At 42.3% G+C, this 26,862-nt stretch overlaps 3 protein-coding genes across 6 annotated transcripts in view; all 3 read left to right on the top strand.

Annotated features, from left to right (window-relative positions):
- Positions 1–9,622, top strand: part of LOC307131121 (protein turtle homolog B-like) — a 96,200-nt gene extending 86,578 nt beyond the window's left edge. Inside the window, exons 12-19 of one of the 4 annotated variants that reach the window (XM_079824607.1) lie at positions 563–686; positions 939–1,114; positions 1,210–1,436; positions 3,979–4,063; positions 4,660–4,803; positions 5,001–5,046; positions 5,670–5,756; positions 6,331–9,622. In XM_079824607.1, coding sequence (XP_079680733.1) covers positions 563–686; positions 939–1,114; positions 1,210–1,436; positions 3,979–4,063; positions 4,660–4,803; positions 5,001–5,046; positions 5,670–5,756; positions 6,331–7,972 — 2,531 coding nt within the window. In that variant the 3' untranslated portion in view covers positions 7,973–9,622. Of the gene's footprint in view, positions 1–562; positions 687–938; positions 1,115–1,209; positions 1,437–3,978; positions 4,064–4,641; positions 4,804–5,000; positions 5,047–5,669; positions 5,757–6,330 lie in introns of all 4 variants that reach the window. The other 3 variants (XM_079824606.1, XM_079824609.1, XM_079824608.1) reach the window with 3 other exon arrangements.
- Positions 9,391–16,257, top strand: LOC307131122 (uncharacterized protein). Its single transcript, XM_079824610.1, has 3 exons — positions 9,391–9,475; positions 9,941–10,071; positions 10,223–16,257. The coding sequence occupies exons 1-3, from the start codon at positions 9,453–9,455 to the stop codon at positions 10,441–10,443; spliced, it is 375 nt and encodes a 124-aa protein (XP_079680736.1). The 5' UTR covers positions 9,391–9,452; the 3' UTR covers positions 10,444–16,257.
- Positions 16,258–18,820: 2,563 nt separating this feature from the next.
- The window catches only part of arhgap32a (Rho GTPase activating protein 32a), a 55,526-nt gene continuing 47,484 nt past the window's right edge, over positions 18,821–26,862 (top strand). The window contains exon 1 of the mRNA XM_079823846.1: positions 18,821–19,047. The gene's annotated coding sequence lies outside the window, so the exon portion shown is untranslated. The remainder of the gene's footprint in view (positions 19,048–26,862) is intronic.

Genomic DNA, 26,862 nt, shown 5'->3' with positions numbered 1-26,862 from the left:
TGAATTATAACATTTTAATTAATTATTGAGAGAGAGTGAGATGAGAGATGTGTGTGCGAATTACCTGCGTCTGTTCAGCGTCGCCCTCTCTCTCTATTAACAATGAAGCTGTGAGTTGAATTACTTCAAAACCAGCCCTGTTAGCCCCGTTGCTGAGAAATATAGTGTACTGATTCAGTAGTGAAATTATTAATAGCTGCGTCAAAGATTGATGACAAGTGTTTGTGCTCCTGAATGTTTCTGTGTGAGCGCAGCGCAATCTCCGAGTGACGTACTATGTGCGTGCACGGTTCAATAGAAACAGTGCATTAATATAGATAACAGCGATTACTCATCATACTTATGTTCATTTGAAGGTTTTATTGCATACCTTCCAGCCAATCAGAATTGAGTATTCTGAAAGACCATGGTATAAGAGTAAAATACTTATGTACTTTTGTATTGGAATTGGTGACTTAAGGTATCTGTACTTTTACTCAAGTATGGTTTTCAGGTACTCTTTACACCTCTGAATAGTAATAACGGTTGAAATCACTGCTAATTAAAAATAACCCTATTTCAGGCACTAGTCCACATGCGCCAACTAATGTCCACGTGTCAGCATCCACAAGCTCCGCTAACGTTTCCTGGGAACCCGGATATGACGGAGGCTTTGAACAGACGTTCTCGGTCTGGTATGGCCCGGTGTAAGTCATGCCAGAATCCCCACTAAATATAGTTCCTTCCTCACTTTTTTTCAACATATACTCGTGACTTAGTCTAGTCTTTTTTTCCCATTGTGTTAAAGCATTAATTATGAATTGCAAATGCAAAGAATCAGTAGGACAGTTTAAGCTCAATTCCTTTACATTTCACTGTATTTCAAGTATGCAAGACATGTTCTTGTTTTAAACTCGTAAAATGCATATTTAATGCAACTCTTTGTTATAATCCAATAGGAAGGTGAAGAATGATTTAGGGCCACATGATTGGCTGTCCATACCTGTGCCTGGCTCTCAGACGTGGTTGATGGTCCAGGGGTTGGAGACAAAGACTGCGTATCAATTCAGTGTGCTGGCCCAGAACAAGCTGGGCACCGGGCCCTTCAGTGAGGTAGTCACTGTGACTACAGGAGGTGGGTGACACTTGTGTACAAACTGCGTTGTGTAATGGACCTCTGAATGACCCCCCACATGAGATGCACTTACAACCTCCTTTTATCTTTCTTAGGGTATCCCATAAGTACCCCTGAACCACTGGTGCTTCTAACTCCACCACGGTGCCTCACAGCCAACCGGACACAGCAGGGTGTATTGTTGACATGGCTTCCTCCGGCCAATCACTCTTCACCAATCGACCGTTACATCATTGAGTTTCGTCTGGGAGAAAGGTGGGAGGTTCTGGACGACTTGATTCCTGCCACTGAGACTGAGATCATAGCAAGAGACCTCATTCAGGTAACACTTATTGCATTAATGTCACTACTAATATCCAGAGAAATCCCTTTTTCAGGCGTTTTCATGGCAATTAATGCTGCCATCAGGGTTTTTTAGAAAATAAAATAGATTTATATTTATAGTATACACTTACATGCAAAGAGTGGGGTCAGTAAGATGCTTTTAATTGAATACGTTTATGCAACTTTTTTTCAGCAAGGATGCATTCAATCGATTAAACGTGACAGTAAATACATTTATAATGTTACAAAATATTTATTTTTCTAATGCATGCTGTTTTTTGCTGTCTTTCTATTAATCAATCTTGAAAAAATGCATGTTTCCACAAAAATATTAAGCAACACAACTGTTTTCAACATTGGAAATAAGAAATCAGCTTATTAGAATGATTTCTGAAGGATCATGTGACAAGAAAAATAATAATGGCAGCTTTTAGCTTTGCTATCACACACACATATGTATATATACACACTGATCAGACATAACATGACCACCTTCCTAATATTGTGTTGGTCCCACTTTTGCTGCCAAAACAGCCTTGACCCGTCGAGGCATGGACTCCACTAGACCCCTGAAGGTGTGCTGTGGTATCTGGCACCAAGATGTTAGCAGCAGATCCTTTATGTCCTGTAAGTTGTGAAGTGGGGCCTCCATGGATCAGACTTGTTTGTTCAGCACATCCCACAGATGCTCGATTTGATTGAGATCTGGGGAATTTGGAGGCCAAGTCAACACCTCAAACTCGTGCTCCTCGAACCACTTCTGAACCATTTTTGCTTTGTGGCAGGGCGCATTATCTGCTTAAAGAGCCACAGCCACCAGGGAATACTGTTTCCATGAAAGGGTGTACATGGTCTGCAACCATGCTTAGGTAGGTGGCACGTTTCAAAGTTTCATCCACATGATTGGCAGGACCCAAGGTTTCCCAGCAGAACATTGCCCAAAGCATCACACTTGCCTTCTTCCCATAGTGCTTCCTGGTGCCATGTGTTCCCCAGGTATGTGGCACCCACAGACAAGCACCCGGCCATCCACGTGATGTGCTTTAGACCAGGCCACCTTCTTCCATTGCTCCGTGGTCCAGTTCTGATGCTCACGTCCTCACTGTTGGCGCTTTCGGCGGTGGACAGTCAGCATGGGGGCTATGCAGCCCCATACCGGCCAAATTGCGATGCACTGTGTATCCTGACACCTTTCTATCAGAACCAGCATTAACTTGAGCAATTTGAGCTACAGTAGCTCGTCTGTTTGATCGGACCACACGATCCAGCCTAATGAGCCTTGGCCGGCTATGACCCTTGAACTCGCTCAAATCCTTACGGTTGCCCATTTTTCCTGCTTTTAACACTTTGAGGACAAAATGTTCACTTAGGCTGCGTCCCAATTCGCCTACTTATACTACATCCTAAAAGTATGTGCTCTTTTTGTGAAGAAAAAGTACATACTTTTGAGTGTGTAGCAGAAGAGTATGCAAGCTTTGGGACGTACTACTTCGTCATCTTTAATGGACTCTGTTACGTGCGTCCCGTCACCGTTTAAACTGTCAATCATCGTCACAGTTCAAATCCCCCACTTTCAATTTAATTTCCAACCGTATCGGAGAGAAATGTAGTCGCACGTTGATCTGCCATTCGTGGGTCTTTAATGCAGAGACTCCTCTCATATCTTTGCAAAGTTAATGGCCAAACGTATCATTACAAAAGTTCTCAATGCTGCTGAAGGAGAAATATAATGTGGATAATATTGAATAAATATCTTTTCGTCAGGTTAAATACTGATAATTGCTCACTCAAACCACTTTATCTAATCCTCTCCACTTAACCGTCAGACTCGCGTAACCGTCATGTTTGTAGTTTTTAAACACTTTTTATCCGCGTTTGTAGTTCTAATCGAATCCTCGTCCATCTCGCAATGGGTTGTGGGCAATGTCAGCCGTTAGAGTGCTCATCGATCTGCACTTCAGATTCTGACCGGAAATAGTAAACCATCCAGGAATCTTTGGAATACTTTTTTCAACATACTAAGATTTGGGACATACTAATTATTTTTTCGAATACTATTTAGTACGGATAGTATGCGAATTGGGACGCAGCCTTACTCCCTAATATATCCCACCCATTAACAGGTGCCGTGATGAAGAGATAATCAGTGTTATTCCCTTCACCTGCCATAATGTTATGCCTGATCCATATATAAATATGTGTGTGTATACAATTTAAGTGACCCATCAATAATAGAGAAGTTAAAGCTAAGGTTATTTGCAATCTGTATTTTTGTGTAAAAAGTATATCGAATTTGAAGTTCAAATGAGTGAATTCCATTCGTTTGTGTCAGAGCATGGCAGCTCTGTGGTTATTGAGAGAAGCGCAGTGAGGGAATGCATTTCGGCTGAAAAGCTCAAAGGATGTAATTTTAATTCAGTCTGACATAAAGTGGCGTCTGCTACAAATGTTCTTGTTACAAATCTGTTGGTAGATCTGACACTTCAACCTGTTGGCCTCACAGGATTTGTGACCCACTGACCTGTTTCTCTGTCTCCCAGGACTCTTGGTATGAATTCCGAGCGCTAGCTGTAATGGATGATCTTGTCAGTGAAAGCAGTAATGTGGTGGGAGTGTCAAGTACAGGTGAGAATAAGGGGCATAGCTAAAATGCACCAATTCATTGCTTTAGCCACCTAGAGCTTCACTGCCCCCTGCTGCTCATTGTAGTTAGTGCCCTACTATATTCTTTTTTTCTTTTCTTTTCTTTTCCTTTTTTTTGTTGCTGTGTAGATGCAATTCAGGGATATCATGCACCTATTTTTTTGGAGGGGGCAACAATGGCAGTCAAAACACTTTTTAACAAAAGTTCTAAATTACCATGCATTTTCATTGAAATTAAAAAGCGGAATTTTTTCAAATGTGATTTCTGCCACAGTGTTTTAGATAAATGCAATAAACCTAATTATTAAAAGATACTGATTTGTTTTTGGAAGTTGCATTCAAAATCCACTCGGCTCAAAGCCACGTGCCCCCTCGATCTAAATAGGCAAGGTGCTTCTGATCTGATAGGCTGCAGTTATGTTAACACTATGCCATAGTCTGCTTTGTAATGCACACTAACTGAATCACAGTCTGCGATCACGTTAACCTGCTTTGTGAATACACGCTTGCTGCATTCATCCATCCTAATTTCATATTCTGGAGTCTGTCTCTTCTCTCAGACCCCTTCCCTCCCACAGAGATCTCGGACGAGGGGCTGGCCAAGCCAGTGGTGGCCGGGATCGTGGCCACCATTTGTTTCTTGGCGGCTGCCATTCTCTTCAGCACGCTCGCTGCGTGTTTCGTCAACAAGCAGCACCGTCGCAAGCTCAAGCGCAAGCGAGGTGAGTCCTTCAAAACTTCAAGGGACAGTGTCACTGTCGCATTCCTGGTTTAAAGCTGAAATGTATCATTTCTGCACCACTGTTGTTGCCTATCACAAACTATTGTTACATTTTACCAGCTTCAGCATTACAGTGGTTGAGATAAAGATTTGAAGCATATTGTCATGCTGATGTGGCACTGTGTGATTTGTCCTTAGACCCTCCGCTATCGATTACGCACACAAGGAAAAGCATTGAATCTCCGTAAGTACCAGTGCATGGTAACATCCATCATACTTTGCACTTCTGCAAATCTGTTGACTACCAGGCACATGGCTTGAGAGAGAGAAAGAGAGAGAGCATGTAGAGTTTGGGAAATCAAACAGCTGACCCCAGCAGCTGCTGTGTTAACGTGAGGGATGCATGGAGGAGGATTTGAGTGGTCACTAAAGTGGCTGCTATAAATGCATCTGTGCTTACCTCTGCTTTTCAGCAGTGAGATGTATTGATTTGCCATTACAAACAATCTTCTCAAGCTTTTTCTTTCTTTTTTTTGCTGTCCAGTCAGGTTGTGATAGAACCTTGCAATAGTGCAAGAATATATTTCTAAACATGATGCTTACCCCCCAGCTTCTCTGAATTGATCAGTGCAGGCATGGCAGCATGTCACTCTTACATTTAACCAGAGATAAAGGAAGGGGAACATTAATGGTAGCACCTCCAACCCAGCTGAAACTGGGATTCACGCTCTTATCTGATTCCATTGTGGTCTTAATAGAGCTGCAGTCTCATGCTCCCATCCCACCCATTTCCACATAGCAGTGTGGAACCATAGTCTGGTTGACGGCCGACTCTGCCCCGTCTCTATTGTGTTTTTGTCACCGCAGGCCTCCTCTTACCCCCTTGCCTGGCATTGAGCCCTACTGGGAAGAGCCAGACAGGAGCAGCTACAGGCCCCCATCTACCAGCCCTCAGTGAGTGCTTGCACCTGCATCTCTCTCTGCAGCAGGCGCTAACATGCGCCTGTCTGCCGTAGCTGCATGTTTTCAGTTAGTGGTGCGGAGCTAAAATGCTTCTGTGGGGGAATAGACAACTTCAGCCCTCAGCTGCTCCTAATTTTGACTGTTTAAAGTCAGGAAGATGGATTATTATTGAAGAGTTGGGCGAAGATATAGTTTAGCTGATATTTTGTTGGCTCACTGGTGCCTGTATAAACTTGTGTGTTTCTGTGCCCTGTCCTCATTCTGTTGTTCTCCATTATGTCTCATCCTGACATCGTCTTTCAGTTTTATTAGACAATATTGTCATTAAAAAAAGGTAAATTTTTAATGTAATCACTATTATGAAAATGGATAACAGCTAATTTCTCTGAATTGTATTACTTTTAAAAGTAGCATACAATAGAAAGTGTAATATCATGCCATTTCCTTTTGATTATAGTCCACGTCTGAATATGGAGAATATGGTTCTTGTTTTGATAGTGCTGATTTTAAGTTCTGGGATTCCCCAGGGCTCGGTCCTAAGCCCCATGTCTTTTTTGATTGATAGGCTGTCCTCTGGGAAGATCAGTCCTGAGAGCATTGATTCCTCCAGGCCCCCATCTCTGGCCAGCGTGGGTGGCCACAGTCTATACGTTAAGAAGTTGCCAAGCCCCAGGAAAGAGAAAGAGCTTTCCCTCTATAAGAAAACCAAGAGAGCAATAACCAGTAAGAAGTACAGCGTGTCCAAGCACGAAGCTGAGGTCACCACGCCCATCGAGCTGATCAGCCGTGGACCTGATGGCCGATTCGTCATGGACCTCAACGACATCGACGCATCCCTCAAGCCCAGACGCATTGAGGGTTTTCCCTTTGTGGAGGAATCAGACTTGTATCCTGAGTTCCGCCAATCAGATGAGGAGAACGATGACCCAGGGCCCCTACCCCCAGTCATGGCCACCCTCAGGCCCCAGATATCCCCTGTGTCCTCCAGCCAGGAGTCCTACATGCAGCCCCCAGCCTACAGCCCCCGGTTCCAGAGACCTATGGAAGGTATGAGCATCTCGGAGGGTAGTCGGCTTCAGGCCACAGGGCAGAGCCGGGTCTCCCATTTTCACAGGGTCTTCCCTCCAGGCCCCTTCTATGGCTATATAGGTAGTGGTGCTGAGGTGGAGCTTCACCCTCCGTTTTACATGCCTGATGTTAGTCCACGTAGCTCTGCCATGTCCTCCTCACCTTCATACCCCCCAGAGGGGCCGTTTCGCCATCCCACCATCCCAGAGGAGAGGGAGGAGCTGAGGATCCATCAGTACGGCGCCTCCAGCCACGCCCTCCCACTGGTGCATAGCCCTCCCTCCTCTCGCTCAACCGAGATCTGGCAGCCTCCTGACTTCCCCTTTCTGGGTCAGGAGGGTCCCCGTCTCGCTCTTCCACCACGTCATTCCTCATATCTCCACCGGGACCTCCCCGAGCCCCCGCCATACCCCTCCCATAGTCGCACTCTTAGCACCACTTCTCAGCTCCCTTCAAGCTCTGCTTTCCTCCAGCTGGAGGCCCCTAGAGCCCAACTGAGCAGATCTCCCGGCAGGTTCCCGCCTCAAGGCCCTTCAGCGAAGCATATAACTATGCAACAGGCCCAGACTCTGGGGCAGTTGAGACACACTGCCCACGGTACGGGCGTACCAGTGTTGCCTTACTTAGGCGCCACGGCTCGCATGGGGAGCCCAAGCACACTGCACAGTGAGAGCTCGGACGGCTGGAGGTCCGAGGCCCAGCCTTGGCTGAGCCCCAGGGCAGCACGAAGGATGGATCTCGGCCTGCAGCAGGTGGTCCTGCAGCCGTCACGACTCTCCCCACTGACCCAGACCCCTCCCAGCTCACATGCCGGCTCTCCAGACATTCTCGTCCGCCCTCCTCCCCGCCCCAGCATCCTGCGGTCTTCCCGCTCTCAAGAGATGCCCGAGAGTGCCCGTCACCCCGTCAGTGTCTCCTTTTCTCGAAGGTCTCTCTCCTCTTCCCCTGCCACTTCACCTACCCAAGGCCAGAGGCCCAGCCTCAGTTACCGTGCCCACATGGCCTTTGCCACATCCGCAGCCAGCTACCCCTCCCAGTCCCCATCACCCCCCACGGAGAGCAGTGATGCTTTCGGCCAGATGCCATCTCAGAGAAGGACAGATGAGGAGATGCTCCCCTCAGAACCCTCTCCAGGGTAGGTGAACCGTACCATTGGAGGCTCCAAAAAGACAAAGGAGTTTGTTATTCATCATCTGTGCCGCAAAAGCAAAGCTTTCATGCTTTTGCGATTTTTGATTAAAAAAAAATACTTTTACATGTACATCTTACTATAAACTATTTACATATGCACAAATGTCCATGTCCTCCAGTATAACTCTTTATTGGGTTAACAGGATAAATTTCCATTCCCTTTTTTATTTTCTTCAAATCCTATTCTCCTTTAAACAGTGTAATCTTGATATAATTCATGATTGTAGTGTATAACGTTTCTCATGGTTAGGATTTTCTAGTGCATCCATTCTCAGGATTTTCTAGTGCATCCATGATGATCCCATGGCTCTTCCTTCTTTGTCCTCTTTTGTGGGCTGATCACATCACTCACCCTCTCCAACTCATTTCCTTCCATTTCTCTCACTTCCTCTAACTCAGGGCTTTGACCATCACGGTGGCCTTCTTAGGCGGCCTTCGTTGCCAGGGATGAGTGTGCGCTCATCTCTTGCAACACTCATCCTCATAATAGAGTAGAGACGCCGCTTTTCTCTGGAGACACTGGTAGTCTTACCCTCTTTGTTTTTGATTGATCTCAGCTATCTGGGCAGCATTGTTGTGACCAGGTCCTCTACACCACAATAGGTAAGGGTCGAATCCATGTCTGAAAGGGGAGGGGTTTGCAGGCGGGGTCTTAAATCATTCTCATTTAAAGGGGAATGACATTTTTCATTACATGATAACATGGTCTTTTTTGGTAAATATCCTGACATTTTTTATCTTTTCTCAGCACTGCTTTTCAAAGCATTTCTGTGATCATTCAATTTTTTTTTCTTTTCTCCAGGAAATGTTGCACTTGCGCCCTTTTAGAGGCACACTTGGATATTCCCCTTTAAAATTTTGTTTCCATGTACGAAAATATCATGCATGCCTTTTCTAAATACTCTTTCTCGATGCCGAATCAGTAACCGCAGCTCTCAAACTAAAATCTTTTGTCACATTTTGTCGTCCTAGTGGTTTGGTTCCTTTCTTTTATGTGACTGTTCTTTACTGGCCATTCTCCCCTCCCTGCCATCTCTTCTCCTGTCAGCATGGTGAAGCCACTGTACAGTGTATTCATGGTAACCAGAGTGTGTTTGATGTGGCGAAATTTAGTGCTCGGTCATGTCTACCTCCCCCTCTATTAATCACTTTCACTTTCTCTTTCCACAGCCTCAGCAGCAGGGGAGACTGTCTGTAAACGCTTTGTGTTTCTGTGCCTTGTGAAGCCATGAGTTGTTGGCTGACTCTTCAGTATGGACGTTTGAGTGTCATGATCTCTCTGCCATGATAGAGGAATGGCATTGCGATAAAAAGACAACACTTTACGGGAAATGTGACCCCTGTGGTCAGTTTAATAGGAAACCAGTGAGCTTACTGGGAAACGGGAGATTTTGGCTAATTGTAATTTGATTGGACAGTGCTGGCAGCATGGCAGCAGTGTACAACATGAGGTAAAAGGTTTATTCATGTTAATTTAGGTGTGTTCTGTAGTAAATGAGTGGGGGGGCTAAATTCAACTCACCGTACTAACTGAACTAATACAACGTGCTTTTAATTTGCAGAGTACCCATCTAATGAAGAAGAGTTTTTGTTTTCCTAAAAAAAAAAAAAAATGTGATTTGATATTTAATATTTATGCTGATGACCAATGAAAAGTGGCAAAAACAAGTCAACTGATACACAGTATTTTCAAAATAATATCTGACGAGGCTTTTCTTGCAATTCGCCAAGCAAAAAGTGCATTAATTGCTAAATTGCACAGTACATGATGTTGATGAGTGGTACGTTTGTCATGAAGGCTTTGGGCAGCCAGTGTTCCCTGACAGGGCTAAATCTCAGTTTGATCAGGCCGGTCAAAGCGTACTGCGCCCTGGTGGCGGTGTGAAGTAATGCATCATTGTGTTTGTCTCTCACAGGGAGCATCTAGGTGCAGTGAGAGTCCCCGCAGGGTCTGAGAGCTTTGAAGCACTGATATATTATTGTATTAATAAAGCCAAGAAACCATCAGCCAACAAGAACAACAACTCCCGATTCAAGAAAAGGACAGGTCAGTTTCACCCGTACATTACACACTGGGAGAAATGGACACCTTAACGTCGCGGCAGCGAGGTTTGCATGCACAGACAACCCTCACATTTTCTTGTGAAAATGTACAAATCTATTCTGTTGCTGTGTCTCATTTGCTCTGCTGTCTTTAGATGTGTCCACCTCTCAGACCCAGCAGCCGCATGCATCTCAGGCCTCTGAGCAAAGAGAACATCTCAGCTCTCCCTCAAAGAAAAAGTGGAAAAGTACACTTAGAAAGTCCCCCTGTCTCCGTCTGTCCTCTCTCCTGCGCTGGCTTCACCCCAGAGAAGACAGAAAATCCCTGCTGGCCAGTATGGACCCTGCCCCCTTAAACTACGGCTCTCTGCTCTGAAAGCCCCCTCGAACTCACTAAAACTTGTCCTGTGGGGCGGATCGTCTTCTTGTCCGTTAGCAAAAAAAACGTATAATGGACAAGCTCTCAGTACTGTTTTGTAATCAGTCTAAACTAGATACAATTTATTATGTTCTTCGGTTGGCACAATATACTACACATATCTGTATTTTCTGTAAATTTACACAAAGGAACTACATACAGGGGTGCTCTTTTAGAAGAAACTGGGACAGGACAAAAGCTTTTCATTTGATAATAAAAAGAATAGCATTCCATTACATGCTAGGAAAAATCTCGCTGGCCATAACGTCGTCAGAACTGTGTATATTGTGAAGGATAGAGAGTTAAATGCTCTGTACAAATACGTCTCTCAAGATGTGATAGTTAATACAGGGTTTCTTCCTTCTTCAAAATATACCTCAAAAAAGAGAGAGAGAGAGGGAATAAATAATTTCAGCACTTCTACCATATTTTGTGCAAGCTAGCATATTTCATTTTGGATGACATATGTTGTCTGTTTGTGGCAAAGCTTGACATGAGGGATTAATGTAAGCCCAGAAATTACAATCGATTTGTTTATAACATATGTAACATGAAATATAAAGCACAGGATATCATTGTAATTGTAAGCTTGAAAAGAATGGCTGCAGTGCTAGTCTGGTCTATTCGCTTTTTTTTATTCCATGCAAATGCGGGTGAAACTGAAAACATGCTTTCTTTTTTATTATTTTTTGAAGAGAGAGAAAAAAACAAAACAATGGACAGCTTTAAGGCACTTTTTTATCTGTGGTGGTTGGAGGTAGATTAATAATTGCCCCCTGCTGAAAAAATGATTCAGGTTCACATTCGATTTTAGAAATATGCTTTTTTGACATGTTCAGATAACATACGTTGAAATGTAATATTTAAACCGAAGTTACTTGGTCCTTGTCTTGCACAAATGTAGTTAGAAGTGGTGAAATGCATTATTTATCTTTCCGTCACTTCCTTGAAGTGAATCCTTTGTTATGCGTTGCTTTGGACATACAGTACACAAAGGAAGTACCGTAGATATTGTGCAGATTAATGAAAACATCAATATAAAATAGAAAAGTGAAATAGTCCTTATTCTAATCAGTGGGGGAAAAAAATATGACCAGGCTTGGTTGCTTTCTAACTACAAAAGTGAACCTCCAAAAGTAGCTCGACTCTTTTTGAAAAGAATTTCAGTCAATTGTATTGTAATCTTTACTATTATCACGGCTCATCCGATGACTTGTGTTATTTGAATTAATGATGAGTTTAGTATCTCCGAAGGATGTTTATTGTCTCTAGAGTTCACTAACAGCTGCTGATTTGCTACCTACAGTTGAAAGCTCGTTGAGCGTATGCTAGTTTAGCTTAACCGATGGTGAATGTATGATTTGCTCTTAGAAGATTTACAATGTGATGTTTCTCCTTTTTAGCTCGTTTACGCACCAATGCGACCGACTCCAAAACGAATCTTATGCGAATGGGATTTAATAATGAGGTACGACATAAGGAAATCTCATGCATTACTTGACATAAAAGCAGGAAACACTGGGATGTATAGAGATTCGTAGTAGCCTTTTTGAGTTTAGAAGTGCCCAAAAGGGCTGTTTACTTTGTCTTTTCTTTCAATACAACATCTCGACATGAAAACGAATGCTCAAACGTGTATATTTGAGCTATTAGGTCAGCAAATTCTGTTGTTTATTTCTATGTATGTCTTCGTCGTTACTAGCGTTTTCCACCCCACGTGGTGCAATTCGTACGGCTGCTTTAATCGTGTAGTCTCTGAGAGGAGAGAGGCAGTGTTCATTTTTAGATTTTCTTGATTACCTGCCTTTAGCTGTCTGGAGAAAAAGTGTTTTTGCTACGCGTTTTGTCAAGAACTCGTTGCTAATACTAAGTCCTACAACAACCACATAATGTTTACATGATCTAGAAATATAACGTGTAAGGGTGTAGGCACATTGTACACATTATGACTTGGTGCTATGTCTTTTTTGAACTCGTGGTGCTGTGGTTCAGAGGTTAACACACAAACTCACGCACAGTCCTGTCTTAAACTAAACTAGCTCCGTCGTGATTTCCGTTGTCGAGTTCTTATGGTGAGTAGGGCCGCAAGCAATAAAACCTCTCTCACAGGGCAGGTCCTGTGCGCTCACTATCTTTCAGTATGGAAACCGTTAAAGGTGTTAAAGGTGCTGTATGTTCGTTTTTCACTTTACTAAAGCATAAAAATACCATAATATGCTTGCAGATATGTAGGAAACGTGCTAAATTCGCCGACTTGTTTCTCTGAAAAACAATGCTCCAGTCAGTTATTCTACTTTGAAATGTGCGCTCCGTGTCGGAATGTCTTTGTTTTGGTCGGTGCGATACCGCACGCCATCAGTTTACCCAATAGTATTTCGACACCCCAGGTTGCCAGTTGGCGGAAAACGCAACGTATTGCTGCCTTGGAAGCAAGCAAACAAACTGGGTCAGAGATCGCAGATTCTACCCGACCTAAAAAGCCTCAGCATCCATCTTAAAATCTCTCTGAACAAGAGCATATTAAAACGCGGATAAATCAGCGCTTTCATTGTCAATTGCGCTCGCGATCCTGCCGTGTCCTCAAGCTAGCGTCGAGTCTGAGGAGGATGGGGCGGGGGAAACAACGGTCTTCAATATTTTGGCTGCGTCCGAAAACCTAGGCAGCTGACTCGTTGCCTTATCAGACAATGGCTTGTAAGGCAGCGTTTGTGCATGAAGGCACCTCACGAAACTAATTTCGGACAGACTTCTTAGGGCGTTTTCACACCTGAAAGTCCGCACCAAGGTCCGAACCGAAGTTCATGTTTTGATACATTTGATACTTTCGGTTAGTTTTGGTTTGGTTTCACATTGCAATTATGCGAGCGCACTAAAGAACTTTACATGACACACTTAAGTCCACTTGACACATCTATGTGGGCTGCATCTGGACATTGATTGGTTTGTAAACGGACGTGCGTCTGACGTCAGCGTCTTTGACAAGAATGAATGAATGGACGCATATCGTTGCCACTGTTGAACAGTGTGCATTGCTTGACTATTTTCTTTTCGTCACGTTTAAAAGTGGACATTTCAAGCTTTATATACACACATTTCTCATGTTTGTGAGACAAGTAGCCTGCTGAGTTTAGGTTTATTAGAGTTTATTAGTTTAGGTTTATGCGCTCAAGTTCATGTGCAAAGCATGTGATTGCTCCCGCGATTATTGTCTGCTTTAGACTATTTGCTTCTTATTTATTAAATCCAGGCAATTATCTGATTAAACGTTGATTAAAATTAAGATACAATTTATACAAAACGAAATTCACATTAAAGAAAGGCTTTCTAAGCCAAATCATACAAAAAAAAAATTCAATATCATTTGTGACCTTCTGTCTTCTGACATATTGCGCATCTTTTCACTTTTCATAATCAATGTAGCCTAGATGAAGTTTAAAATATTTACCCATAAACAGGAACTTCCTGCAAATGGTCTGAAAGTCCGAACCATACAGAAAATGCTTTCACACTAGAAACGAACCGAAGCTTTGTTCAGTTTGATCCGGACCGAGACTACCTCTTTTCGCCGGACCAAATTTCGTCTGTTTGGTCCGGACCGTGGTACGGGGGAGGTTTCACACCTGTAATTTTGATCCGGACCAAACTGAAAAAAGTCTGAAAATCCGGACCAAACAAGCTAGGTGTGAAAGGGCCCTTAGGCAGTGTAACCGTTTAATGATCTACAGCAAAATAGAGAGAGCTTTGGTGAGAACTAAACAAATATTTAACTACTACATTACTCACCAGAAATGACATCAGAAGTGGAAAATGTTGGTAAAAAACGTACCAGCAAACGTAACTTTCCTACCTTGAAATGTGTCCTCCGAAAGCAGAATTTTCCAGGTTTCGGACGCAGCCTATATGAATTTGGACGGCAGTACCCATTTAAACCACTAGGTGTCAATCCTGCATACCGCACCTTTAAAAAAAGATCGGCTTCAGTTCGTTACGTTATCGCGTAAACGTTCGCCGTCACCATGAATAAAAACCTGCATATTTAGACAGATTTATAAAGACGAACGTGTCAGTTTTGAGGAGGCAGCATATCAATGTATAATCCATGAAATGTACCCACGGTTATGATAGTCAACTTTTTCATTTAGCATGGACAAACCTGGTAACTCAAGCAGGTGGAGGTCTGACGCGTCAGGCGGCGGCATTTCTGTTTTATAGTGTTTTTCATGGACACGGTGGAGCGATGCATCCTCGCATAAAGCTGTCACGCTGATTTAAGATGCAGGTGCAGTGTCGCTGTATATCTGTGGATGGATGGTGATTGACGGCATTTTATTCAGCTCCTCTGTGGTCTTTGTAGGGAGAACCCGACTGAAACGTCTCTCTTGTTGAATATATATGATACTGTACAGGTAGACACGCCCCCTTTTTGCTTCAGAAAGAGGGCTCATTTTGCAGGAAGTGTCATATCAACTCTTTGATTGCCTGTATTCAGTTTTGTGCTTACTTATGGTGCTTTGTGAAACCTTTTTTTTCTGATTGAACAGAACTAACCTTACATAATCAAGATATTTCACTCGTTCTGAAATACGTCTGTCTCGTTTCAGATAATGTAGGCCTACATCTTTTTGTTCTTGATTCTTTTGCTGTTCATATTAACCAGCACTGAAAACTTAGAATGTAATATGCATTATGCACTAATTTATGACTGTTTTAACATTAAACCTCATACTTAGAGCTTATTGGAAGCGTATTTCAAATTGCATTTTTTTGTGTGTGTGTGTGCTTTTAAACTGCTTTCGAATTTGTGTTGTATATTGTTTAGAGATTATATTATCTGAAGATGTGTTCTGGGCAAACATGTTTTTTTTTTTTTCATCCTGAATACCCTACATGCAATGTGTAAGAGACTGTTCTTATGTTAAGAAAATGATAAAATAACATTTTGCTTTTCTTTCAGATTTATTTGATTGAATGATTGAAGCTTCTTTTATCTCATTTATTTCAGGTATTATTCTTAAACAGTATGGTGCTGTACCAAAGCCTTATGTACAATATTATTATGATGTATTGTTTGATTCTTCTGCCACCGCTAATGAATTCTCTAACAAATTACTCGACGACTCTGGTTCTAAAACAAGGTGCAGTGTGCCTCTATCTTCTCGTCCTTGATTAGTAGGCCTAATTCACAGTATTTTCCATGGGCATTCGGTGTCTCCACATACTCAGATGCTAAGATATGGTGCCTAGTGTGTCTTCATGCTGCTAGGAGTAAATGTTAAAGACGTTTCGTATCTGTACTACTAACTTCTGAAGTATGACATTGACCTCCACAATAACTCAGCTGGACACTTTGATTCAGCATCTTGATATTTAAAGGGAACAACCCTGCAGTAAGCAATGGCATTTTTAGAGAATAAAGGAAATCCCATTGTTATTTTATTTGCTTTGATTATTTTTTTGTTACGTTCATTAACAAGTCCTGCTCTAGAATAAGACCCCAATCAAAAAGAATATGCTATCCTGACAAATTAATTGTCCTTGAGAGTTACGTCAATACCAGACCTGGGAATGAAACATATGGAGTGTTAAATATGTGTGTGTGTGAGTGCGTGCTGTCTTTAACAGCCCAATTGAAGTTCTGTATAGTGGAGCCGTTCAATTTGCATTGTTTACATCACCAGATGCCCAGATATGCACATTTTGGCAAGCTCTATTAGATTGACATTTTCCAACGCTTTGGTCCATGTAATAACCCCGTAAAACTTTTTGTATTTTGATATAATAAAAAAAAATACAAGAGTGTGTTTTTTATTTCTTTACGAGTGATCTTTTGACTGTCAGTATCTGAAGTGACCACTAGAGGCCACTATTGCATAATGTTAAATCTGAAGGGCTTATTTTAAAACAATTAAGCAAAATGCCTTAGAGGGCAGGTGTTTTCAAAAAGTAGGCTATGCCACAATGACTGATACTGCTGTCATATAGGATAATATAAAATAATTGTTCGTCCAGGTGCAAAGTCCTTAACCAACACAACTCCCTCTCTCACACCTATTTGTCTGAAGCGAGTGACTAACACAGAAGAGATAACACTGTGCCACTATAGGTGTATCATGATGATGATGATGATTGCTCAAGAAAAAGTTGAGACAGACTCTGCTCAGTTTTGGTTAACCTTTCTTTTGTCTTTTGGTCATTTTCACCTTAATGAACCAGTTTAACATGTTATACAGCTAGATAGTGTTTCTTTGTTAAATCTCAGAATCAAATTTGACCTGACAAACATGACATTCCCGGCATATATATATATATATATATATATATATATATATATATATATATATATATATATATATATATATATATATATATATATATATATATATATATATATATATATATATATATATATATATATATATATATATATATAGGTCAATAACAAATAAGAAAAATAATAATTTATTGTAAGATAAAATAAAAATTTAAGCAAAAGAGTTTTAAAATGCATTTTTATGTCCAAAAAATGTATGGTGTTGATTCATATTGGTTTTTACAGCTTTTAAGACAGCATTAATTCATTAATAAACAAGATTTCTGATTTTACCACCCAGAAAATGCCAGGTGGTGCGACCATATATTAATTTAAAATAATACACATATACAATATATGAATCATTGTAAAATGCATATCGCCCTTTTAGTCCAATTCATATAAATGGGCACTTTTCTATGTGTTCAGAACACAATTTTCTATAAGGAATTTTTATGTTTTTTTTATTATTTGTATACATTATAATGGTTCACATTTATATTTCTTACTTCATTTTGCAATAGCAGTGGGAATTGATATTTTTAAATGTAAATTTGCTGGTCGCACCACCTGACATTTTAGGTCTTTGAAACACCACAACTCAAAAAGTCAATTGAATTTCCAAAAAATTAAAAGAGTATCTTATAAAGGAAATACTGTAGATCCATTTGATATGTGACATGTATTTATTACATTTCTTTTTTTTGGAAAATAATGAATTCGGATCAATTGTCATTGACCCATATATATATATATATATATATATATATATATATATATATATATATATATATATATAATTGAGGCTACTCGCTCACACTCTCAACATTTTTTTATTTACAAAATTGTACCTTTTAAGCTACAAGTGGCTGTCACTGGGGTGGTACCCTTAAGGGTATATTTTTGTATCTTAAAGTCAGGGGTAGGCAAGTTCAGTCCTAAAGAGCCGCTGTCCTGCAGAGTTTAGCTCCAACCCTACTAAGCCGCCATAGTATAAAAATAATCTAAATTCAGAATGTCTGATCTGTGGCAAGAACATATTGTTGGTGAATATTATCTGTTAACAACAAATAACCAGTTTTAGTCAGTGATGAGTTTAATGTTTCTTTATGATGATGAAAACTACGACCTGATCATTTTTAGCTATGGCTTCCTTTGCAACAAATGATGTGCTTTGTGAACACTGTTACAAAAACCACAAACTCACATAAAAACTAAAGAGTCTGTCCAACAAAAAGGAAACACCGATCACCATAATGGCGACCAAACATTTTCAATAAAACCAACATCTTAAACTTCTGTTAATTCTCAATAAGAACTTCTATAGATGTCTTTCAGGCTTGCAGCCAAACTCTGTATGACAGTGGCCCTGCTAGAGGAAAACAATGGTATAATTGTACGCTAAGTACCAATTGTGGTACTTTTTTTCTGAGAGTGCAGAATCTACATGTACCAGATGTGGCCTGGATCTGGTCAGATACTATGTTGCTCTCTGGGGTCGTTTCAAACCCGTATAACTTTCTTCTGTTGAACACAAAACAAAGATATTTTGAAGAATGTTGATAATCAAAAAATTTTGGTTACAATTGACTTTTTGTCAAAATATTTTTGTTTGTATTCCATGGAAGAAAGAAAGTAATACGATTTGGAAAGACATGAGGGTGAATAAATGTATGTAATTTTCTCTTAAAACACCAAATGGCTAAAGTTGTATCCTAAAAATCATTACTTGGGCATATTATTCCCTCAGTATTCAAATGTAGGGTGAATTCAGGTTGATTGGGACACTTTCCCCAAGTCATCTCAATGACAAAAAGTGTCCCAATCACCCTAAAATCACCCTATCATAATACACTTTAGGGCCAGAAAACAAAAAGTGTTCCCTAAGGGAAGTCTTTAGATCCATTGTACCAAATGAATGAATTTAAGGTTTTAATGTTCGTCAAATCTCAGGTGGATGTTCTCAATAAGGACACTCAAGAGTTAAGTGGATCCTACTGATATCCACCTTGCTCGTGGCCACGCCCCCAAACACACGCACTCCGTTTATCAGGTGGTGCGTGAGAAAGAACTTTTCATGTGTCCTTCCTCGAGACCGAGCTCATTCACTCACTCTCGCACAGATCCCACATTCACACACGATGAAGGATGCTTTTGTTTGACCCCTTTTCACGTGCACTCACACTAAAGGAGAGAGGGATACAACTCTTGGATTTCATTTGGGGGAGTAACGCTGAAACAATCACACTCAGGTGAGTGACTCGTGTTGCTGATCTTTCTTCATCTTCTATCTGTACTTGATTAAATAATTATTACGATTTAAATATTGTATCCTTACATAAACATTGCTAGTCTAATCCGCGCCGTTGTAAATTCATTTAAAACCTCCATTTTATTCACTTCCCTGGTTGAGGACAAGCACCCTAAAACTGTTCGGTCCAGTGTTACGAAACACAGACACACACAAAACGAGTCCAACAATGAAGTAACATGCTGTTGCCCATGACAACAGTGCGCATTTTACCAGCTGAATCAAGATTTCAACATCACTGTACGGTTCACTTATTCACCTCCTTTAGTCAAATAACAGTAAACACATACGTGTGCATGAATATTATTTCCTGTCTGTAATAAGATGTTCAGAATCTAAGACTGATCGATTCCTGAAGACAATCTGTCGCTTAGCAACCACATCAATGTACATCAGCTTTCACAATCCAATATTCAAGTTGTATTAAATCATGTTCAACTGCCCACTGAAAACTTGAATGGGATCCAAAGGTCTGTCTGTGACCACTAGTGAAAATGCTTTGCTTCAGTTATGCATACATACATGCATACGCATGCATACATACACACACATACATACATACATGCATACACGCATGCATACATACATACACGCATACATACACACATATATATATATATATATATATATATACATACATACATACATGCATACATTCTAACACACACACACACACACACACACACACACACACACACACACACACACACACACACACACACACACACACACACACTATTGCTGTCAAATCGATTAATCGCATCCAAAATAAAAGTTTGTTCACGTATGTACTGTGTATAATTATGTATATTTGAATATACACTCATACATGTATTTAAGAAAATTTTATTAAAATGTTTATTTATTTATATTATTATTATTATTATTATTCATTTTATTTATAGGCACCTTTCATGACACTCAAGGACACCTTACAAAGTTCACACAAAAGATATATATATACAGTATAGACATGCAAATATTTATTAAATATATACATGCATGTATGTGTATTTATATACTTAATAATTATACACAGTACATATGTGAACAAACTTATTTTGGATGAGATTAATCGATTTGACAGTGTGTGTGTGTGTGTGTGTGTGTGTGTGTGTGTGTGTGTGTGTGTGTGTGTGTGTGTGTGTGTGTGTTTATATACATAATAATTATACAGTGTACACACATTATGTGAACACAAACTTTTATTTTGCATGCGATTAATCGATTTGACAGCACACACACACACACACACACACACACACACACACATATATATATATATATATATATATATATATATATATATATATATATATATATATATAACTGTATATACACACACATACATGTGTACATTTTATATATAATTTTTTTTTTCTTCGTGTTTCTAATTTTTTTACTATTATGTCACCTCTATGCTTTTTATAATCTTAATATATTTTTTATGCTAATTTTATCTAACCTAAAATCTACTCTATAATAGATTTGAAATCCCAGATTTTTAATATAGACATTTGGACCCCATTGTATTCTTTTGTATATCAAAAAATCATTTTGAGATTCTGAATGCCAACACATACTCAAATAACCCAAGCACACTGTTCAAAAGAATTAAATGATCATTATTTAAGTGTCCATACAGGCCGTGTGAATAGGTTTGGATTAATCAGCGGAGCTAATGTGTGCTTCTGTGCTGAAGGTGAAGTTAACCCTCTCAGGTGCCTGCATGCACATATGGAGCTGCCATTCCTGTTAGGGAGGGTTCATTCTGCTGAGTCAACATAAAGGTTCTCCCTGTCAGCACTTTTGACAGTAGGCTCAGAGTGTGAGAGGAATATTTTGTCGTTTTTTTTCATATCTCGGTACTCTATCAGATCCAACAGACCGTAAAATTCTGTGCATACAATCTTCACAAGGTTTCTGTCTTTGAGATGGTTAAACTGTCACTGTGGGTGGGGCTCGATATCCAGCATTCCTTTTGTTTATACTTCACGCTTGAATTATTGATGGAGTAGGGTATTGCAACCTTGCTTATATAAGTCTTGTGTGAATCCCGTATTCATCTCGTTCATGCATCACTAAACATGGCACAAACACTCCTTGTTATTGATTTTCTTTAGCTTCATTTGTTTAGGTTCAAGGTCTACCATTTAGCCTTTTGTTTTTAGCTTGAACTCAAATGTAATATAGTGCATTGCTTATGTGTATGACTATATTTATATACATGTACAAAGATGTTTTTAAAACCTGTTTTGCTGGAAAAAAAATGGTAGAATATCTATCAAACGTTAAATGCCTAAACGTTTTTTTTTTGTTATTGTAATGTTTGTAAGAATTGTAATGTTTGTAAAAATTGTAAGTGTTTATTTATTAAAATGAATATATAGTGGCAAATATTGGCACAATGGCACCCTTTAAATTATTCACAAAAATTTAACCTTTAATTGGAGTTAATTTACACAAAATATAAATGTAGAATAAATTAATGTAAATGTAGTTTTTGTCCAAAATATGTGTGCCAAAATTATTGGCACCCTTACAAATTCTAACAAGTAAAAATCTAACTCTCTAGAAGTATATTCCCATTCATATGGTATATTTTTAAGTGCACCTTAGTGACCGACCCAGAACACTTATAAGTTATACACCAGGGACTCGCAGGCCAAATTCCTATAGTCACCCATATGGAAAAGACCTGAGAATACAGTATTGATGTGTGACAAAAGGTTTTTGAGCTGCATAAGTCGTGAAATTGCTATAAGATAATAATGTGGAGTGTTATAAGTGAGGAGACGGGAGACAGAGATGCGTCGAGTCAGCTTTACTATCCACTTCAATAATTTACATTACTGTACAGCGAAATGTAAACAACAGTCACACAACGTTAACCCGGAAGCGCTTCACTCGAAACCCCGCTCCCTTAAAGGTACAGTCTCTGGGTGAATGTCTCTCTGTTTAACTTGTGGGTCACCACACAGGCCCCCCCCAGAGTTCACCCATAATAACAGGCCCATACCGAACGGGTACTCCAAATAGAACAAGAACCCTATTCACTAGTGCGAAACAGAACAGTCCAGCTCATAACAGTCCCTAAGAGTCAACGTATAGGGGGGCGGACCAGGTGGCCACACTGGCTGCGCTTAACAGTAAAGGGGCGGGGCAGGGACCGTGCCAGGGGAGAGGGCAGGGGCCGAGGCTGCTGCTGGAGGTCGCCCTCTCCGTGGGGGCTGGGCCAGCTGAAGCGGTTTGCCAATATCCACATGAGCAGGCTTGAGACTTTCTATAGCCACCCGCTCAGGCCTGCCCCCCATTTCCACAACAAAGCACGATGGGCGGCAACCGACCAAGGGGCCGTGGCACCTGGAAGAAACTCCCCCGGAACGTGCAGGGGCTGGCCGTACACCAGCTCGGCTGATGAGGCTTGAAGATCTTCCTTGGGGGCGGAGCGAAGGCCCAGCATAACCCATGGGAGGTGGTCAACCCAGTTGTTGTCCGTAAGGCTAGCCCTGAGCGCAGCCTTCATGTCCCGATGAAACCGCTCGCAAAGTCTGTTGCTCTGTGGGTTGTAGGCTGTGGTACGGTGGAGCTTCACCCCCAGAACCTCGGCGTCCACCGTCCAAAGCTCTGATGTGAACTGCGGACCCCGGTCCGAAGAGAGGTCGTTCCGAAACGGGACAACCTTGTGGTCTACGAAAGCCGTGAACTGCCGGCCCTCCAACAGAAAACGGAAATGACGGGTAGCGAGGAAAAGACCCAGGAGCTCCCTGTCGAAGGTGCTGTATTTCCTCTCATTGTCACGGAGCTTCCTGCTGAAAAAGGCCAGCGGCTGCCAGGCTCCTCCTACCCACTGCTCACACACAGCTCCCACGGCATAATCAGAGGCGTCCGTGGTAAGAGCAACTGGGGCGGTCGGAGATGGGTGCGCCAGCAGAGCAGCGTTGGCCAGCGCGGTTTTGGCAGCCTCCAGGGCCCCATTCATCTCCGGGGACCAATCCAACACGTCCGCCGGTTTTCCACCCTGCAAGGCATCGTACAAGGGTCGCATGAGTTGGGCCGCATGGGGGAGGAAACGGTTGTAGAAATTTACCATGCCCAGAAACTCCTGCAGGGACTTCACGGTGCGTGGGCGTGGAAAACTGGCTACAGCCTCCACCTTGGCAGGGAGGGGGACAGCCCCCTGCGGGGTGACGTGGTGGCCGAGGAAGGTGATGGACGACCGGCCAAACTCGCACTTGGCCGGGTTAATGATGAGACCATGCTCACTGAGCCGGCCAAACAACTGCCGGAGATGCGCCAGGTGGTCGTCGGCGGACGCGCTGGCCACGAGAATGTCGTCCAAATAAACAAAGAGGAAAGGCATGTCCCGCAGCACAGAGTCCATGAGGCGCTGAAACGTCTGCGCTGCCCCCTTGAGGCCAAAAGGCATCCGTAGAAACTCAAAAAGGCCAAAGGGTGTGATGACTGCTGTCTTGGGGACATCCTGCGGGTGGACAGGCACCTGGTGGTAACTGCGAACCAGGTCCACCTTCGAAAAGATGGTGGCGTCGGCTAGTTGGGCGGAGAAGTCCTGTATATGCGGCACTGGGTACCGATCGGGGCTGGTGGCATTGTTCAGGCGACGGAAATCACCACAGGGATTGATGGCGGAGAAGTCCTGTATATGCGGCACTGGGTACTGCTGGCCAACCGCCATCAGCTTTGGTCACCATGTGTAGGGGGGAAGCCCACGGGCTGTTGGAGTGTAGCATGATGCCGAGTTGCTCCATGGTGGCGAACTCCTCCCTGGCGATCGTGAGCTTGGCAGAGTCGAGGCGCCGTGCACGTGCATAGACCGGGGGGGCCACTGTGGTAACGTAGTGCTCCACGCCATGCTTAGCCACCACCGATGAGAACGTGGGCGTGGTGATGTCAGGGAACTCAGCCAGAGCCGGCGCTGATACCGGTCTCCAGTGGCAAGCGTGTTTGACAGACAAAGCGCCCCCGCCCCTACAAGCGTGCAGGGGTATGAAGCAAAAGAAAGGGCGTCGATCAGGCGGCAGTTCATTACATCCACCAACAGTCTAAGCGCAGAGGAAATCCGCCCCCAGGAGAGACGTAGACACAGCGGCCATGGCGAAAACCCAGCCAAAACGCCGCCCGCCGAAACACACTTCCGCATACCTCGTGCCATAAGTACGAATGGGTGTGCCGTTAGTGGCATCCATCGGGGGGCCATGGCCGCCAGCCATGGTGTCCACAGGCTTCGCTGGCAGGATGCTGCGCTGAGCCCCAGAATCAACCAGCAGCCGCCGGCCAGACAAGGCGTCAGTGATGAGAAAACAGCTTGCAGTCACAGCCAACACCCATAGCTGCTAATGAGAGCCGGCCCTGGCTTTTCCCTGGGCTCCAAAACTGCAAGGCTGGCGACACTGCTTGGCCTTGGCCCCAAACCTGGAGTGGAAGTAACACCACCCATCCTCGCGCTGTCGGCGGGCTGTCACAGCAGCTGCGGTGTCCGTGTCGTCCACCGGGGGTGGAAAAGGGGCAGACTGGTGTTGGGGAGGCAACAGCGCATGGACAAACTGCTGCCGGTTGGTGAGGAAAATCCTGTCTGCCTCCACAGCCATCGCCCGGTAGTCTCTGGAGGAAAGGAGGGGGGAACTGGCCAGTGCGGTGCGGTGCGCACGGTTGCTGGAAGCTGCCGCCGAACCCAGCACAGCCAGCATCCTCTCCATTAACTCAGATGGCTTGCTATCGCCCAGGCCATTCAGGGAAAGCAGGCGGTCTGCTTTCTCCAGCTCTGACAGCTCAAAGAGGTTCAACAGGAATGTTTTAAGCGCGTTGTACTTGCCGCCAGCCGGAGGAGCCTCTAATAGCGCCATAGCCCTGGCTGTCGCCGAGGCATCCAAAGCCGCTAATACATGGAAATACTTTGTAACGTTCTGTGTTATCCCTCTCAACTGAAACTGAGCCTCAATGTGCTGAAACGACTGCCGTGGATTGTTCTGCCAAAAGTCCGGCAACTTGATGGTGGCAGCGTAGATCGCGCCGACATTAGCCGCGCCGCTAACAGCGGCCGGCACCGCGGCCGCATCATTTTCACCACCGCCGTTGTGTGACATAATTCAAATCACGTCGGGGTCACCAATGTGGAGTGTTATAAGTGAGGAGACGGGAGACAGAGATGCGTCGAGTCAGCTTTACTATCCACTTCAGTAATTTACATTACTGTACAGCGAAATGTAAACAACAGTCACACAACGTTAACCCGGAAGCGCTTAACTGGAAACCCCGCTCCCTTAAAGGTACAGTCTGTGGGTGAATGTCTCTCTGTTTAACTTGTGGGTCACCACAATAGTTTCATTGTTGGAATACTCATTTCCACTATCTGGGCAATAATTAAAAAGTAAAAATCAACTGGAGATGGTAACAATCTAGGACATGTGTCTATATTGGCCCCACATGCACTGAGCAATAGGGTTTGAGTTGGCAAAAAAGCTGAAGTATTGCAGATGCTAGTTGGGTCTTGGGGTCAGAAAGTCTCTAATACTATGATCAGACCTCACCTACAGTATATCAGCACAACTTGTCTGGGAAGGTTGCAATAAAAAAGCCTTTGGTGACATCAAAAAAACATCCTATGCAGCCAGGCATTACTGGAACTTTCTGTGGGACTGGGTTTTATGGTCAGATGAGACCAAAATAAAGCATTGCCATTGACCGAAACTCGTTCTCCACTGTGAAGTATAGTTGGTGGATTTTTAATGCTGTGGGCTTTTTCTTCCAAAGATCCTGTACAACTTGTTAGGATACATGATATTATAAACGGCATCACGTACCAGCGGACTGACCCTGTCAGGAAGCTTAAACTGGGCCGTGGTTGGGTCTTCCAGCATGACAATGATCCGAAGCAAATCTCAAAATAATTAGATTAGTTCACTGACAAGGTTTTGACATGGACATGGCAGTCCCCTGACCCAATCCCAATTATATTATTATTATTTAATTTTTTGATGAGCTGAAGAAAAGAGTCCACAATCATGGACTTCTGAATCTTGCCATATGTTCACCAGCCTTATTATACATTATGGGAGAAGATTAAAAGCTGTTCTCTTGGCAAAGGGAGGTTACACAAAGTATTAAAGTACTGAGTAATATTAAAGGGATAGTTTACCAGAAATGAAAATTCTGTCATCATTCACTCACCCTCAAGTTGTTCCAAACCTGTATACATTTCTTTGTTCTGCTGTACACAAAGGAAAATATTTGGAAGAACTTTTGTAACCAAGCAGATCTCCCCAATCCCCCCCAAAATACTATGGTAGTCAATGGGGGGGCGAGATCTGCTTAGTTACAAACATGTTCATTTGTGTTCAGCAGAACAAAGACACTTTTATACAGTTTAACAACATGAGGGTGAGTAAATTATGACAGAATTTTAATTTCTGGGCGAACTGCATGTACTTAATAGGGTTAGGGATTGGTATAGGGTTAGTTGCATATAATTTATAATTATTAATATAGTAACTACCTGTAACATTACTTACAAGAGAAAACACAATTATTGATCATTATACTTTGGTAAAAACATGATGATGTGAAGGGAAAACATTATACCATATAAGGCCTAATATTGATTTCTCACTAACCGAAGTAAGAATTGATTCTAGTTTCATTCTCACTGCAACCCAGTGTTAATTTTGACAGCAAATTTTGATTTAGTTTTGGTCATAGTCTTTTGACTAAAATGCCATTTAGTTTTAGTCATATTTTA

This window comes from Gobio gobio (genome assembly GCF_949357685.1).
Source record: "Gobio gobio genome assembly, chromosome: 8".
In the NCBI taxonomy this organism is placed as follows: domain Eukaryota; kingdom Metazoa; phylum Chordata; class Actinopteri; order Cypriniformes; family Gobionidae; genus Gobio; species Gobio gobio.
The sequence above is the reverse complement of the archived record's forward strand: the minus strand, read 5'-3'. Positions and strand labels throughout refer to the sequence as shown.

Coding starts and splice junctions, on each gene's coding strand:
- LOC307131122 (XM_079824610.1), top strand. CDS start 9,453: ATGGCAGCAGTGTACAACATGAG. Junction 9,476..9,940: donor GCAGCAGTGTACAACATGAG/GTAAAAGGTTTA, acceptor TGTCTCTCACAG/GGAGCATCTAGGTGCAGTGA. Junction 10,072..10,222: donor CCGATTCAAGAAAAGGACAG/GTCAGTTTCACC, acceptor TGCTGTCTTTAG/ATGTGTCCACCTCTCAGACC.